This window comes from Heteronotia binoei, chromosome 5 (assembly GCF_032191835.1).
Source record: "Heteronotia binoei isolate CCM8104 ecotype False Entrance Well chromosome 5, APGP_CSIRO_Hbin_v1, whole genome shotgun sequence".
Classification (NCBI taxonomy): domain Eukaryota; kingdom Metazoa; phylum Chordata; class Lepidosauria; order Squamata; family Gekkonidae; genus Heteronotia; species Heteronotia binoei.
In genome coordinates this window covers 43,761,294-43,775,182 of record NC_083227.1, presented here as the reverse complement: position 1 = coordinate 43,775,182, position 13,889 = coordinate 43,761,294, and the positions used below count along the sequence as shown (strand labels likewise).

The 13,889-nt window shown below is 45.5% G+C and overlaps 1 protein-coding gene across 1 annotated transcript; it reads right to left on the bottom strand.

Annotated features, from left to right (window-relative positions):
• Positions 1-6,050: 6,050 nt before the first annotated feature.
• Positions 6,051-11,762, bottom strand: LOC132571999 (uncharacterized). The gene is made up of 5 exons (XM_060238792.1): positions 11,676-11,762; positions 11,371-11,537; positions 9,110-9,207; positions 8,429-8,526; positions 6,051-6,294 (listed from the first exon to the last, which is right to left on the bottom strand). The coding sequence occupies exons 1-5, from the start codon at positions 11,760-11,762 to the stop codon at positions 6,058-6,060; spliced, it is 687 nt and encodes a 228-aa protein (XP_060094775.1). The 3' UTR covers positions 6,051-6,057.
• Between the last annotated feature and the right edge of the window lie 2,127 nt (positions 11,763-13,889).

Below are 13,889 nucleotides of genomic sequence, written 5' to 3'. Positions count from 1 at the left end.
TCTGTAGTCTGGAGATAAGCTGAAATCCTGGGGGATCCCCAGGTCCTACCTGGAGGGTGGCATCCCTATCATGCACAGGGACTGTCAGGAAAAAAAAAACGTTCAAAAATGAAAGGCCTTTCTCCTCATGTAAGCTTAGCCAGGAGTGAATTTCTAATGAGAGAGATTTCCAGGCTCAAGCAAGTATAATAGCTACATCTCTTACCTTGGCAGCCCATAGCCAGAATCCCAGATGTGCTTGTACATGAATTGGGGAGGGAGAGAACACTGTGGTTACTCACTGGTAAGAGAAATGACTTTTGTAAGTATTTCAAAAGTACGCTTTCCTTTATTACTATTTCAAATGTCCCAAGGCTAAGCCCTGGCTCAAAAAGGACTTCTCAGTCCTTTTCAGCAGCGCTGCCAAAGGGGTGATGGATGAGCTCAGAGATCCAAGAATGCTGATTCAGGTAACACAATTTATTTGCATATTTAACTGGGACTTGACCAGTATCTTCATATACCACAGACACAGAAGCACACACAGAAAGGGCCACCCCTAGACTGCCTGGCAGCCTAGGCAAGGCTAACTTCTGGTGCCCCCCAAACTGATAACGTTACCAAGTCACATGGGGGGTGCCCAATTTGGTGTCCCCAGAAGGCTGGCGCCCTAGGCAATCGCCTAGTTTGCTTACTGGCAGGGCCGACCCTGCACACAGATTGTGTTATCAAGGAATTAGAACACCCCAAAACTCTCTCATACAATCTGACACCAGCAGTGGTTCTGCCACACAGAGGAAATAGCTTGTGACACCAAAGTATACACATAGCTAGCTTAGGGTGGTCAGCTTCTAGGTGGTAGCTGGAGATCTCCTGGGATTATAACTGATCTTCCACGCTATAAAAAACTTTGAATGGCCTTTTCTGCACATTAAACCACTAGAAAAGGGGCAGGACATTTTTCTTCAGGCCAGATGGAAATCCTCTGGTTTAGTGATAGAGCACATGCTATATGTCCCATTTCTGATTCCTGGCATCTCCAATTAAAAATATCTCAGGCAAGGCTTTTTTTTTGGTAGAAAAAGCCCAGCAGGAACTCATTTGCATATTAGGCCACACACCCTGACATCACCATTGTTTTGCACAGGGTTTGTTGGTAGAAAAAAACCCAGCAGGAACTCATTTGCATATTAAGCCACACACCCTGCCGCCAAGCCAGCTGGAACTGCATTCCTGTGTGTTCCTGCTAAAAACTCCCCACTGATCTCATGTAGAAGCTCGAACTCTCCCTAGAAGTGAAAATAACTAAGCAGAGGCTCTGGTGCTTCAATCCCATTGTAAGAAGACAAGAGTAACTGGAAAAGATAATAATGCTAGGAAAAGTTGAAGGCAGTGAACACCCACCATGATGAAGGAAGCGATGGTCCTCAGTTTGCAAGATCTGAGCAAGGCTGTTTGACAACAGGGCATTTTGGAGAATGTTAATCTATGAGGTCACCATAAGTGTGAAATGACTTGATGACAGGGTTTTTTTTTTTTAGCAGGAATGCACAGGAACAGAGTTCTGGCTGGCTTGGTGTCAGGGTGTGTGGCCTAATATGCAAATGAGTTCCTGCTGGGCCTTTTCTACAATAAAAGTCCTGATGACAGTTAACATACAGAGAAGGTGCTGGCAAAGACTGTTTTCTGCCTGAGAACCTGGATAGCTGCTACTAACCACAGCAAACTACATCAAACTAGACAGGCTGAGACCGATTTCCCACTAGCCTTATGCCGCTCTCACGCTCCTTTTCTCAGTGGGGCTTCCCTCAGATTTCACACTATCTGCCCCAGGGCTGCATCTAGCTTTGCCTTTGCAAGCAGAAACTGGTCTTTAGAGGATCTTGTTTGCTGTGCGAAAGAGGCGGAGCGAGTTGCAGCCCCGGGGCAGATAGTGTGAAATCTGATGGAAGCCCCGCGGAGAAGAGGAGAGAGAGAGCGACATAAGGCTAGTGGAAAATCGATCTCATAGCATGGGCACAGGGAGCTTCATAAGAGCTCCGAAACCTTCCCACTGTTGCATATTTGTTTAGATTACAGTGAAACAGTTTGTTCCCCCTAGGGTTGCCACCCCCCAAGTCTGGTCACTTTGGGGGGCTTCCCCCCCCCCAGCCAGCTGAGGAAACCCGACCCCTAAACAGCAAGGTCCCTGCATGACATTGCCAGTGTGATAATGTCACACAGAAGTGACACAAGGATGTTGTGCACTGATGCTCTAGTTTCAGGGCAAACCTCTATGGTTTGAGGGCAATTTTATCATACGAGTTTCGCCCTCAAACCAGAGCATCCCTGCACAACATTCTCAACATCATGATGCCAGTTCCGTGGGACCCTCCCCCCTGTTCTGCAGTTCCAGTCCAAACCCTGAGTATGTTACTATCCAAAAACATCTAATCTAGTTTGTCTCTAAGAAGCCTTCTTTGATTCCCATTCCTTAAGTCAATCAGTCTCTAGCTAACTCTCAGTGGGAGGGAATCAGGCGTTTTAAGAAATGCCATTGATACACAGGCACATGGAACCACTTCCCAATGGTCTCCGCATCAGCTCCTTTCTTTAAAACCCTGATTAAGCAGGCTGCATTGATCCCTCCCACTGTCACAGCCCTGAAAGATAGCAGCAAACAGCTTTGGCTCTGCAATGAACCATTGTCTGCAAAACGTGAAACTAAGATCCTACGTCCTTGAACTTCTGGATAATGGTACGGTTACATTGTTTGTATGCAAATATTCTCCATGAAAAGCTGCTTATCTAGCTAAGGAAAAACCTTCGCCTTCCAAAAGATGAGACTTTTCCTCAAAAAATAAATAAATCCAAAGGCCCCAACATGAAAGCAGGAGAGAGATTACAAAGGATGTCTTTTTGTAATCATCCCACAACTGCTTGCCTGTGGGAAAAGTTCAGAGTAAACCCACAATATTTTTCCAGGGACAATTTTGTGTAGAAGAACCCAGCAGAGTCTGGGATCCTGTTTGCGGATTTATGTTATGCAGATAATCCACATCTAGGGCTGCCAGCCTCCAGGTGTGGCCAGATTTCCTTGAACTACAACCGATTGCCACACTTCCCCAGAGAAAATGTCTACTTTGAAGGGTGCCCTCTGCTGTGGTCCCTCCCCTTCCCCAACCCTGCTCTTCCCAGGCTGTACCCCTAAATCTTCAGGAATTTCCCAAAGCAGAGTTGGCAACAGTAGCGCTTTCCCCATGAGCAGAAAACATTGCCCTAGAAGCAGCCCCAAATACTACCCCTGACCCATATTCAAAGAAAGCAGATTAAGAATCTCAAAAATACATTTTTAAAAAATCCAGTAGGTGGGGAAGGCCTACAAAACTGCCAGGGAAAACACAACACCCAGACCTTGGTCTAACCTCTGCTTTGAGACCTATTAAGCTTGTGGAGGCTCCATCATTTTTCTTCATTGGTAGCAGGCATTCAAGGTGACCCTTCCACTGCATACAAATCATCTTGTTAACCTTGCCCCCTACATGCATCCACTACAAATAAACAAAAGAGACATCCAGCCGCAGCCATTATTTAACTCAGATGACTTCTATTCTGTGTTAATATATACCCAAGGTAGCTTCACAACATTTCAGTCAGGCTCTTTTGCTGATGATATGAATCAGACCTGCGTCAGTTGAACAGGCTGCATTCAAGGAATCTCCAGTGTATTCTCTCTGATATTCTTGGTTTGTATAGAAAATCAGTCCAAGGTCCTGGAGGATAAGAGAAGGTGGTGGTCTCTCTGTTCCTCACTTGTGCCCCCCTAAACCTCTCATGAACCTTTCATTAATTCTATGGCTGTAGTCAAACATGTCAATAAATCATGCCAATAAACTGTGGGTTGATAAAACCCCATTTAGTTGTGATATCGCAGTGTTTGCTGGCACCAAACCAGAATTTCATCCCACAACTGTGTGTATCTAGTTATGTAGACCACAGTTTGTGGTTTCTTGTGATGTTTCAGCTCACAAACCACATTTTGTAGAGTTGCATCATCGCTTGAAGCCACCTAGTCTCATGGATGGCAGTATGGGGATAGCCATTATCCTTGCTGGGAGGCGAAAAGGAAACAAGATACCAATTAACTGGGATTTAGGCATGAACTGGGGGGTGGGGTTGTGACATTTCTGGCAAGCTGCCTTGACCTGAATAGCACAAGCTAGCCCAATCTTGTCAGATATTGGAAGCTAAGCAGGGTCGGCCCCGGCTAGTATTCTGATGGATGACCTCCAAAGAATACTAGGGGAGTGATGCAGAGGCAAGCAATAACTAACTGCTTCTGAAACCTCTCTTGCCTTAAAAACAAGTCTAGTTTACCACCTAGTGATGCATAATGCTAAAAGAGCTAGAACTTCTAGCTGCCATATAATCTTAGGATCTCTTCTTTTTCTTCTTCTCATCTTCCTCCTCCTCTGACTAATTTGTTGCACAAATTAGTTCCTGGTGCTGTCTGAGTGCTGCCACTGTTGCTTCTCCTCCACCTCCCATTTTCCCTGCAAATGAAGAAGGGGATTGAATCAGAGTGCATCTCTGCATTTATATGTGCTGAATGGGTGGGAGCACAAAGATAAGTTCCTTTTCATAGGATCTCCACCTCCAACTTTTTCAGAGGGGCAAAGAAGTTATTTATTTACTTTATTTATATCCCATCCTTCCTCCCCAGTGGGACCCAAAGCAGTTTACATCCTCTTCCTCTTCTACATGTTATCCTCACAGCAACCCTGCCTGGTAGGTCAAGCTGAGTGACTGGCCCAAGGTCACCCAATGAGCTTCCATGACAGAGCGGGGATTCAAACTCAGGTCTACCCAGATCCTAACCTGGCACTTTAATTAATACACCTGGCTCTGAAAAGATTTAGGAGTCACCCAGAGTTCATTGTGCAAACTGCTTGCTCAGATCAGACACTGTGAAGAGAACTCATTTTAAAAAAATATTATTTACTTATTATTTGTATAATAATTCAAAAATTGTTCCCAAAGGAACTTCAGGAGAACTCACACCTCCCCTAGAATTTGTCCCTATACCCTTGGGGGAAGCCCCACCTACCTCTTGAAAGAATCAGAGCCGCACTGCAACAGAGAGCTGTGTGTCCACAGAAAAATTATTAACACACATCATGACAGCAAAACATTTTGGACTGGGAGACAGACTAACATCATGTGGCAGAGGAGGTGGATAAAAAGAACTCGTTCTCCCACAGTACTGGAACTTGGGATACTTTAATTATGTTAATGGGCAATAAGTTCATGGTGGACCAAAGGAAAGTGGGATTCACTAAATGACAGTGTTCCCTCTAAACTGTGCGCGTGACCAGCCGTTCATTAACCCAAAGCCCCACTCAGCAGCAATCTGGAACCGTGTGAATCTTGCACTGCCCATTGCAAGATTACGGCAGTTGTATTCTGCTCAGGATGTGAACTGCTCCACTCAGTAGGGGGGATGGAATTAGAGGGAACGTTGCCGCTAGTGTAGATAGTTTTAAAGGGGGATTACACAAATTAATAGAGATGACTCGCATTTAGAAGTAGGAAGCCTTCTATACATAGGAGGCATCAATGTGGGATCTGGGCAGCTCAGCATCTGTGCCCTGACTGACCATTGTATGAAAAAGGACACAGGATTAGATGGACCCCTGAAATAATCTAGTAGGTTTCTTCTTATGAAACAGCAAAAACTTACATATAAAATTTAATATCCTTATGGTTATTGCTCTTGCACACAATGGAACACCAGGAGGACACTGACTAAAACAGGGGAACTGACCATCTGTAAATCACATTGGTTGACAAATAGATACTTCTGGTTGGAGAATATTTTGTGTTCCCCAACAGCCCATGCAGAAGAACAGAAAAATCAAGTGCTGGTTTGCCTCTTTATTGGATAGAAAACTACCTGCATTTTTAAGTAAAAGAGTTACTCTTTTTAAAAAAATGTAAGCTAAAATTTCTGGGGAGAGACCTTGAATATCTCTAGAAAGGCCTTTGCAAGCCTGCCCTCAGTGGCTGCAGTCCTGAAAGATGCCTTATCCAAACCCAATATTAGTCCTTCAGCATGTGTCCAAGTACCTGCTTATTGTCTGGGGTGTAATGCAGGTACCGAGCGGGTCCTTCGGTCCCATAGGGATCACTGAGATCGGTAATGTGCTTTGTGGCAAGGAGGCAGCTGGCTGTACGCTGGCGCTGCTTTCCAAGACGGTGCATTGTGTGCAGCTGCCTCCGCCAACAGGCCACTTGCAGCATCCGAGGTGTGGAAACTGGGCATCCTAGCCACGGTACCTGTAAAGTGAAGAAGACTGCAGATTTATACCCCACCTTTCTCTCTGAATCAGAGACTCAGAGCGGCTTACAATCTCCTGTATCTTCTCCCCCCACAACAGACACCCTGTGAGGTGGGAGGGGCTGAGAGGGCTCTCACAGCAGCTGCCCTTTTAAGGACAACTCCAGCAATAGCTATGGCTGACCCAAGGCCATTCCAGCAGCTGTAAGTGGAGAGAATCAAACCCAGTTCTCCCAGATAAGAGTCCGCACACTTAACCACTACACCGGACTGGCTCTCAGTGGTGGAAATATTTCAGGAGGTGGCATATTTGTAGGCAGAAGGGTCATGTCTCCCCTGTGCTGAAAGATCTGCAATGGCCGCCTGTTCGTGTTGGGAAACAATTCTAAGTCAGATTAATGTCTTTGGGTGCATTCTACAACTACAGGAAGGTTGGGGGAGGGGACCAGACAGCTTTTCTGCTACTAAAAAAGAGAGGAGGGGTCTCCTTGACCACCAAAAGAGGCTTTTAAAGAGCTATGCTGGATATCATGAGAGCTGCATGGACAATGCCGCTATTGTCGCTGTAGTTTAAAGCGGATAATTGTGCCAGCTGATTGCTTCCAACCTTGTGAGATATGGCTGCAAATCAGCCTTTCTGCATGCCTATCAATTAGTTCAGAACCTCACAACAGGAACAGTTAAAGTTGCCTTTTACATGTGCACGCCAAGAATGAGAAACAAGTGCTTCAAGCATCGGTGTATGAACCTGGCAGCAATCCAGAGATGTGGTTTCATTTTAAAACCAAGTCTGGGTGAGAAGCTAAAGGAAGACAGGAGCTGAGGGAGGAAAAAGAAAAATCCAACTTAAAATTTAGTGGGAGAAGAATGAGGCTAGAGAAAGGTTGTCACACATCTAGGGTTGCCAATCTCCAGGTCTGGGGTTCTTCTTGATTGATCTCCAGCCTACAGAGATCAGTTTCCTTGAAAGACAAGGCAGTTTGTGAGGATGGATTCTACGGTAGAGTCTGTGGGAGCTGAAACTCGTAGAGTGATACCGCATCCCTGCTGAGCTCCCTCTCCTACCCAAACTCCACTGTCTCCAGGTGCCACCACCATATCTCCAGGAAGTTCCTATGTCAGATACACAAAGCTGATGTTACTGGATGGCTCTTATTTTAAGACTGTAGTCTCCTAAAATAGGAATAAACAAATTCTGTATTTTGTTGGGAGGGGCAGACTCTGTTATCCAGGCAGGATCTCAGGGAACTAAAAGTATACTTAACAGCTGCAGGTGCTCAACAGAATAAAGGCTGATATAGATTAATCTTAGCATTCAACTACACAAAGTATGGGAAGTTCCCTGAACACTGAAGAGAGATCTCAACATTTTCCCACCCCTAAAATCATGTATGTGGGAACCCAACTCCAACTAAGTTCGTGGGGGGGAGCCTTCTAAGTGTTTTCCCAACTTGAAACAGCCTTGGGGTCATACTAGTTGGCACCTTTGAGGTAAACATGCAGGTACTTGGTAGGTGTTTCTATATCTCCATCCCCAACTGAAATTAAGCCTTTGTGGAATGAGACAAACACATATCATACCTCTTTTTAATCCTACTTCCAACATCCTCCCTTCTCTTTGTTGTCTACTTGGTGTCAGATTTCAGAATGTAAGCTCCCTGGGGCAGGGAATTGTCTTTCTGTATTCTGTGAAGAACTGTAAATATTGATGGCACTACATTATTTATGATTAGTAGTTTTTGTGTTACCTTCTGCATAAGTAGCGTTGTCAGCTCTGGGTTGTGAAATACCTGGAGATTTTGGAGGGTGGAGCCTGAGGAGGGTGGAGTTGAGGGGGAGGGATTTCAGTGGGGTATAATGCCATAGAGTCCACCTTCCAAAGTGGCCATTTCCTTCAGGCAAACTGATCACTGTTGGCTGGAAATCAGTTGTAAACCCAGGAGATCTCCAGCTACCACCTGGAGGCTGGCAACCCTATCAGGAACAGTTTCCTGAGGGCAGAGCAAGTTAATTAACTCATACCTAAGAAATCTCTAGTACAGATATGGGAGGGGAAGAATTTGGCTACGAAAGACGAGCTCCCAGCCTCTGAGCTGCCTGCTGGATTTGGTCCCAAGTGTACTCTGTCCTCACCTGGTGGGAAAGTGAGCGGCCTTTCTTAGCTTCTGCAAGCTGACGCTGGCACTTGGGTTCCTCATGCAGGGCCCTCCAGAGCTCCTTGGCCCCTATGGCTGTGGGACAGAGAGGGAGGAAATTTAAGTTGACGGAGCACCACGAGAGGCCCTCTGTCTCAGCATGAACACTCCCTTGAATGTGTGCTCTCGCTTTCCTCATAACTTCATTCCTATGCCAAGAAAAGTTCCACCCGCTAATTTCCCGTAGTTGTTGGAGACAAGGGAGCCCCTTCCTGGGTGGGGAGGGGGAAGGGTGATAAACCTTACAAGACCTGGTGAATGCCTGAAGATACCAGACACACTTAGATGGCAATATGGATTTGCTGGGAGGAGGAGGAAGAGGGGTCTGAATGTGGAAATGGCTGAGACAGGGGTGGCCAAACTGGCTTGGGAGCCACACATGGTTCTTTCACACATATTGTGTGGCTCTTGAAATCCCCACTGCTCTGTCAGTTGGCTTGGAGAAGGCATTTAAAGTTAACATTGCTTTGTTTCCACCTCTCCCTCCCTCCCCATCTTCCTTCCTTCTTTCCATTTCTCAAACATAAACATCTGACATTTATTCTTGTGGCTCTTATGTTAAGCAAGTTTGGCCACCCCTGGGCTAAGAGGATCTTCCCTAAGCCAATGGAGGCCTTACCTCTGCCAGCCACCAGCAGGCGTTGTACTGGAGCACTTATAGGCTTTTCCAAGATGGGTGGATTTAAAATATGAGAGGCTTTCTCGGGGCCCAGGAGTCTGCAGGGAAGAGAAACAGGAGAAATCATAGTGGGATCCTGGGACCATAAAAGGATGGACACAGCTAACCCAATGAAAACCTTGAGTCAACGGCACCTTTAAGATTATGACAAAATGCTTTTTCTCCTGGGAGCCTGGCAAAGAGCAGACCTCCACTTGGCATTTTAAAAGGTTTTTCTTCTTCTCTTTTCTCTGCGAAGGAGGAAGTCCATCAGTGGCTTCCTAGGCACACATTCATACAAATGCCAACAAGTTTAGATAAAAGGATGGTCAACCCTTCTCCCCTCCTCCAGGCAGGGAACAGAGAGTTGGGGGGAGGGTGTCAAATTCTAGAGAGGCTGAGGGAGTAGATTCCTGGAGATTTCCAGGAAGTATACCTTTGAATTGGTCAGTGGGAGGAGACAGGGATTCAATAAAACATCCTTGTCATGGGAAGTAGCTCTCTTTCTTGGGAATGCTCAGGTGATGAGAAGACACAGGAATCTTGACTCCTGAGACAGCCATATTGACCATGTGCGCAACTGGAAGCAAGCTACAAGGTAATGGTCTTTCTGCAGAGACCTGTAACTAGCCCTTAAGGAGCCCGTCTTTTTAAAGCATCAGATAGGGCATGTATAGTGAGGGACTGAGAATTTTTTTTTTACCAATTTCTTTTGTTTTCCTTGCTATGCTGAAAGTATTCTTGTAAACATTTTCTTTTCAATAAATATTTTTGATGTCGGGAGTACTTCCCTGTACCACATAGACTCCTACTGCCTCAAACACGCTATCTGAAAAGGGGCTCCAGGGGATTTGCAAGGAGATGTTCCTCCAAGGGCACCCAAGGCATTAATCTGTTCCCATGGAGGCCAGGCACTGGGCAGTGGGAGACACTGAAGCAAGACCTCAGAACTTGGAAGGGAAGCTGGGAATCCTGATCTTCCCAGAGAGAAATCGCTGCAATGATCAGGTGGTGGCGGCGGGCTACCCAAGGGTGGAAGAAAAGCCCTTCCAGGGAGTTGGGAACCCCTAGGAGGGCAGGATGGAACAAGGCACAAAGACCAACAAAGTTTAATTTTGGGTACAAAATTTTCATGTACATGCACATTTCTTCAGATACCTTCTTCAGGTAGCTGAGGATGTGTGCATGCACACAAAAGCTTATACCCAGAATAAAATTTTGCTGGTCTTAAAGGTGCCCCTGGACACTTTGTTCTGCTGCTTCAGACCAGCACATGGCTATCTACCTGACTCAAATGAAAAGCTGCCACACCAGAGCAATGCCCCTGTACTGTTTATGGATTTATATTCCTCCTCTCAACAAGGCTCCTGAGGCAGAATTTGGCTCAGCTGCAGTAACCCAGGTTATTGGGGGAGGGGGCTGATTTGCTTCTTTGGGGTTTTTTGCACTGTTGATAGCCACCATTGTGATTTATGTCTACCTTATTACAAAACTTCACCAGCCACTTCACCAGATTCCAACTAGATCCCCTTTCTTTGCAGAAACAAATATACAATTCATTCACAGTTCTGCTTCACCCCTCTCCCAACCAGCATCTCATTTTCATGGTAAGCAATAGTTTAAAAAGGTAAAGGTAGACCCCTGTGCAAGCACCAAGTTGTTACTGACCCATGAGGTGACATCACATCATGACGTTTTCTTGGCAGACTTTTTACAGAGTGGTTTGCCATTGCCTTCCCCAGTCATCTACACTTTCCCCCCAGCAAGCTGAGTACTCATTTTACCAACCTTGGAAAGATGGAAGGCTGAGTCAACCTTGAGCCAGCTACCTGAACCCAACTTCTGCCGGGATTGAACTCAGGTTGTGAGCAGAGCTTGAACTGCAGTACTGCAACTTACCATAGTAGTATAACACTAACTCAGCTTAGAGGGAACACTGGTTGAGTTCTATGTTGTATGAATCATAGCATCATACTATCAGCACACACCGTTCTTTCCAATCTTCCCCACCTCATCCCTCTGAAATCTCTGAAAAGCTGGTGCTGGAAGTTGCAAAACCACTGTCTTTACCATACATGCTCCAGGGCCACACAAAATTTGCCAGCTTGCTCAATCTCACTTTCCAAAACATTCCCACTTACCACCTTCTTGCCTAGAGAGAACGGAACAAAGGCTCCGAGGAAGATTAAGGCATAATCCTAACGGGAAAAGGAGCTGCTCACCTGTAGAGATGCTGTTGATAATCAGGCAGGGGTCTACCAGGAACTCCCTTTTCTTGGACATTTTGCCGACTCCAATGCCAAGGCCTTTTAGAGCCAACCCCCCTGTGAGAGGCCTTGATTTGTTGTGAACGTAAGGACCAGTCATGATTTGGACGTATCATCAGAGCCTGTTTGGAAGACAGCTGGTGAGCACAAAGAGGACCAAAACTGGATTTTTTCCCCCATCCCTCCCCACCAATTTCAAATTCTAGCCACTTCTCTGATTCACACAAGCCCAGCCGCCTTCTGATAAGTATGTGACTAACCTTGTGAATTCTGAGTTCAGGATCTAACGAGCAGCCACTCAGAACTGTGCCATCCAAACTCTCTACAGCTTGTTTGGGCGTAGTCATGGCACTGCTGTGTTCTTCCTGCTTTATGAATGGCAGAAGCCAGAGTCTTTTAGCTAGCCAGCAGCAGCAGGTAGAACCTTCTCTATTGTGGCATTTAGCAAATGTAGCACAGTGGTTGGCTGGCATACTGGTGGAGGAAATCTCAGCTCAAATCTTGCTAAATCATTAAACCTACCAAGCAATGTGAGGTGGTGGGGAATCAGTCATTCAGACAGCAGAATTGTTGGTAGATTAATAAGATAAAATTTGAAAATGAAGAGATAACTGACACAGTTTGTTCAGCTGAGGGAGAAAAACAAAACATAATGCATCTTGGGTGGAATGGTTTTGCATGCTACCATTGGGCGTTTCATGTTAAAGATCCATCTGAAGAAAAGGCGTCCTTTAGAATCTTCCCTTCCTGTTAATACAAACTCCTGCTTTTTTGTACGAAGAAAAAGTACAAATGTAGCAGAGGTTGCTTTATTCAGAGGCTTAACATTCCCTCCTTAAATTCAATGGCCCCCCTCCCCCAACCCTAGCCTGGGATTCTTAAACTTTGAAGATTGTTCCTGAGAAGTTTTAACTATGGCAGTTTTCAGTCAAGATAATTAAAGGGACATACGTTGTTCCATAAGAGTTGGGCAAAAAGGAACAGCACGTATCCCTTTATATCTAGGCAACATTGCTGGTCTCCGCTTTATATGGATTTCTCTGCTTTCATTCAGAAACAAAACAAACAAAATCTAGTTCTTGGTGATGTGCTTTGTTTGTTGTTGTTAGAATGTTAAACTAGACCCAGATTTGAATCCTGACTCTACTCCAGAAGCTTTCTTGGTGACCTATCTTTTGCTGCCGACAGGAATGTTCAATCTGGAGAAGAGGAGACTGAGGGGGGACGTGATTGCTCTCTTTAAATATTTGAAGGGCTATCCCTTAGAGGAGGGCAGGGAACTTTTCCATTGGCAGCATAGGGCAGGACTAGCTATAATGGGTTTAAATTAAAGGTGGGATGATAATGTCTGGATATTAGGAAGAACTTTTACAGTAAGAGTTGTTCAGCAGTGGAATCAGCTTTCTGGGGAGGTGGTGAGCTCCCCCTCACTCTTTAAGCAGTGGCTGGAGAAACACTGGTCTGGGGTGCTCTAGGCTGATCCTGCATTGAGCAGGGGGTTGGGCTAGGTGGCCTATATGGCCCCTTCTAACTCTGTGATTCCATGACCTTGGGTGAGCCACTCTCAGCCTAATCTACCTTCCACACATTCAGGTGGGTATAGTCATGTTAGTCTGAAGCAGCAGAACAAAGTCTGAGTCCAATGGCACCTTTAAGACCAATAAAGTTTTATTCAAGGTTGTATAAGCTTTCGTGTGCACACACATGAAAGGTGCCTTGGTCTTAAAGGTGCCATGGACTCAAACTTTGTTCTACCTTGTAAATGTGATTCTTCTTTCATTTTATGCTCACAGCTCATGAGGCAAGTTAGGCTGAGAGAGAATGATGGGCCCAAGGTCGCCCAGCAGCACCAGCTTCAAACTATCCAGATAACTCCCCTCTGTGAGGATGAAACAGGGGAGAACAATGAGAAAGTTTTTTGGGGTACCCATTGGAAAGAAAAGCAGGGTATAAACACCTAAATAAATAACATAGGTGTAGTCCTAGTGTTCCATAGCACAGGTAATTTCAGTGTTTGGCACAACTGTCCATCCCCTCCCTCAGAATCTCCAGATATACTTTCCTTCCTTTTCCACTGTCCCTTCCTTTCTGAACACTCTTTCTTGCTGCCATACCGGCTTCTTCTTAGATGCTTCATATTCTGAAAGAAAGCAGCCACCCACTCTCTTGAATTTTTTTTTTAAAGTCTTCATTTCTCCTCCAGGAGTCAGCTTATCACGAGGCCTTGGCGTCTGGGGGAGGGATAAAAAAAGAATGTTTCACTTGGCCAAGGTCCTGGCAGGAGGTTGTTGGGGGCCCATACTTGAACTAGAATAGGGAGTTTTGCAACACTTTGTTTGTGGCAAAGCCCCATACTGGGAAAGGGCTTCCTGTAAGGAATGCTTTTCAATAGGCAAGTACAAGGCAGGGGCGGTAATCAAGGTTGAATGGGGCTGTCTGATTCAATGGGTCCTGAAAGAAAGGAGTGGGCTATT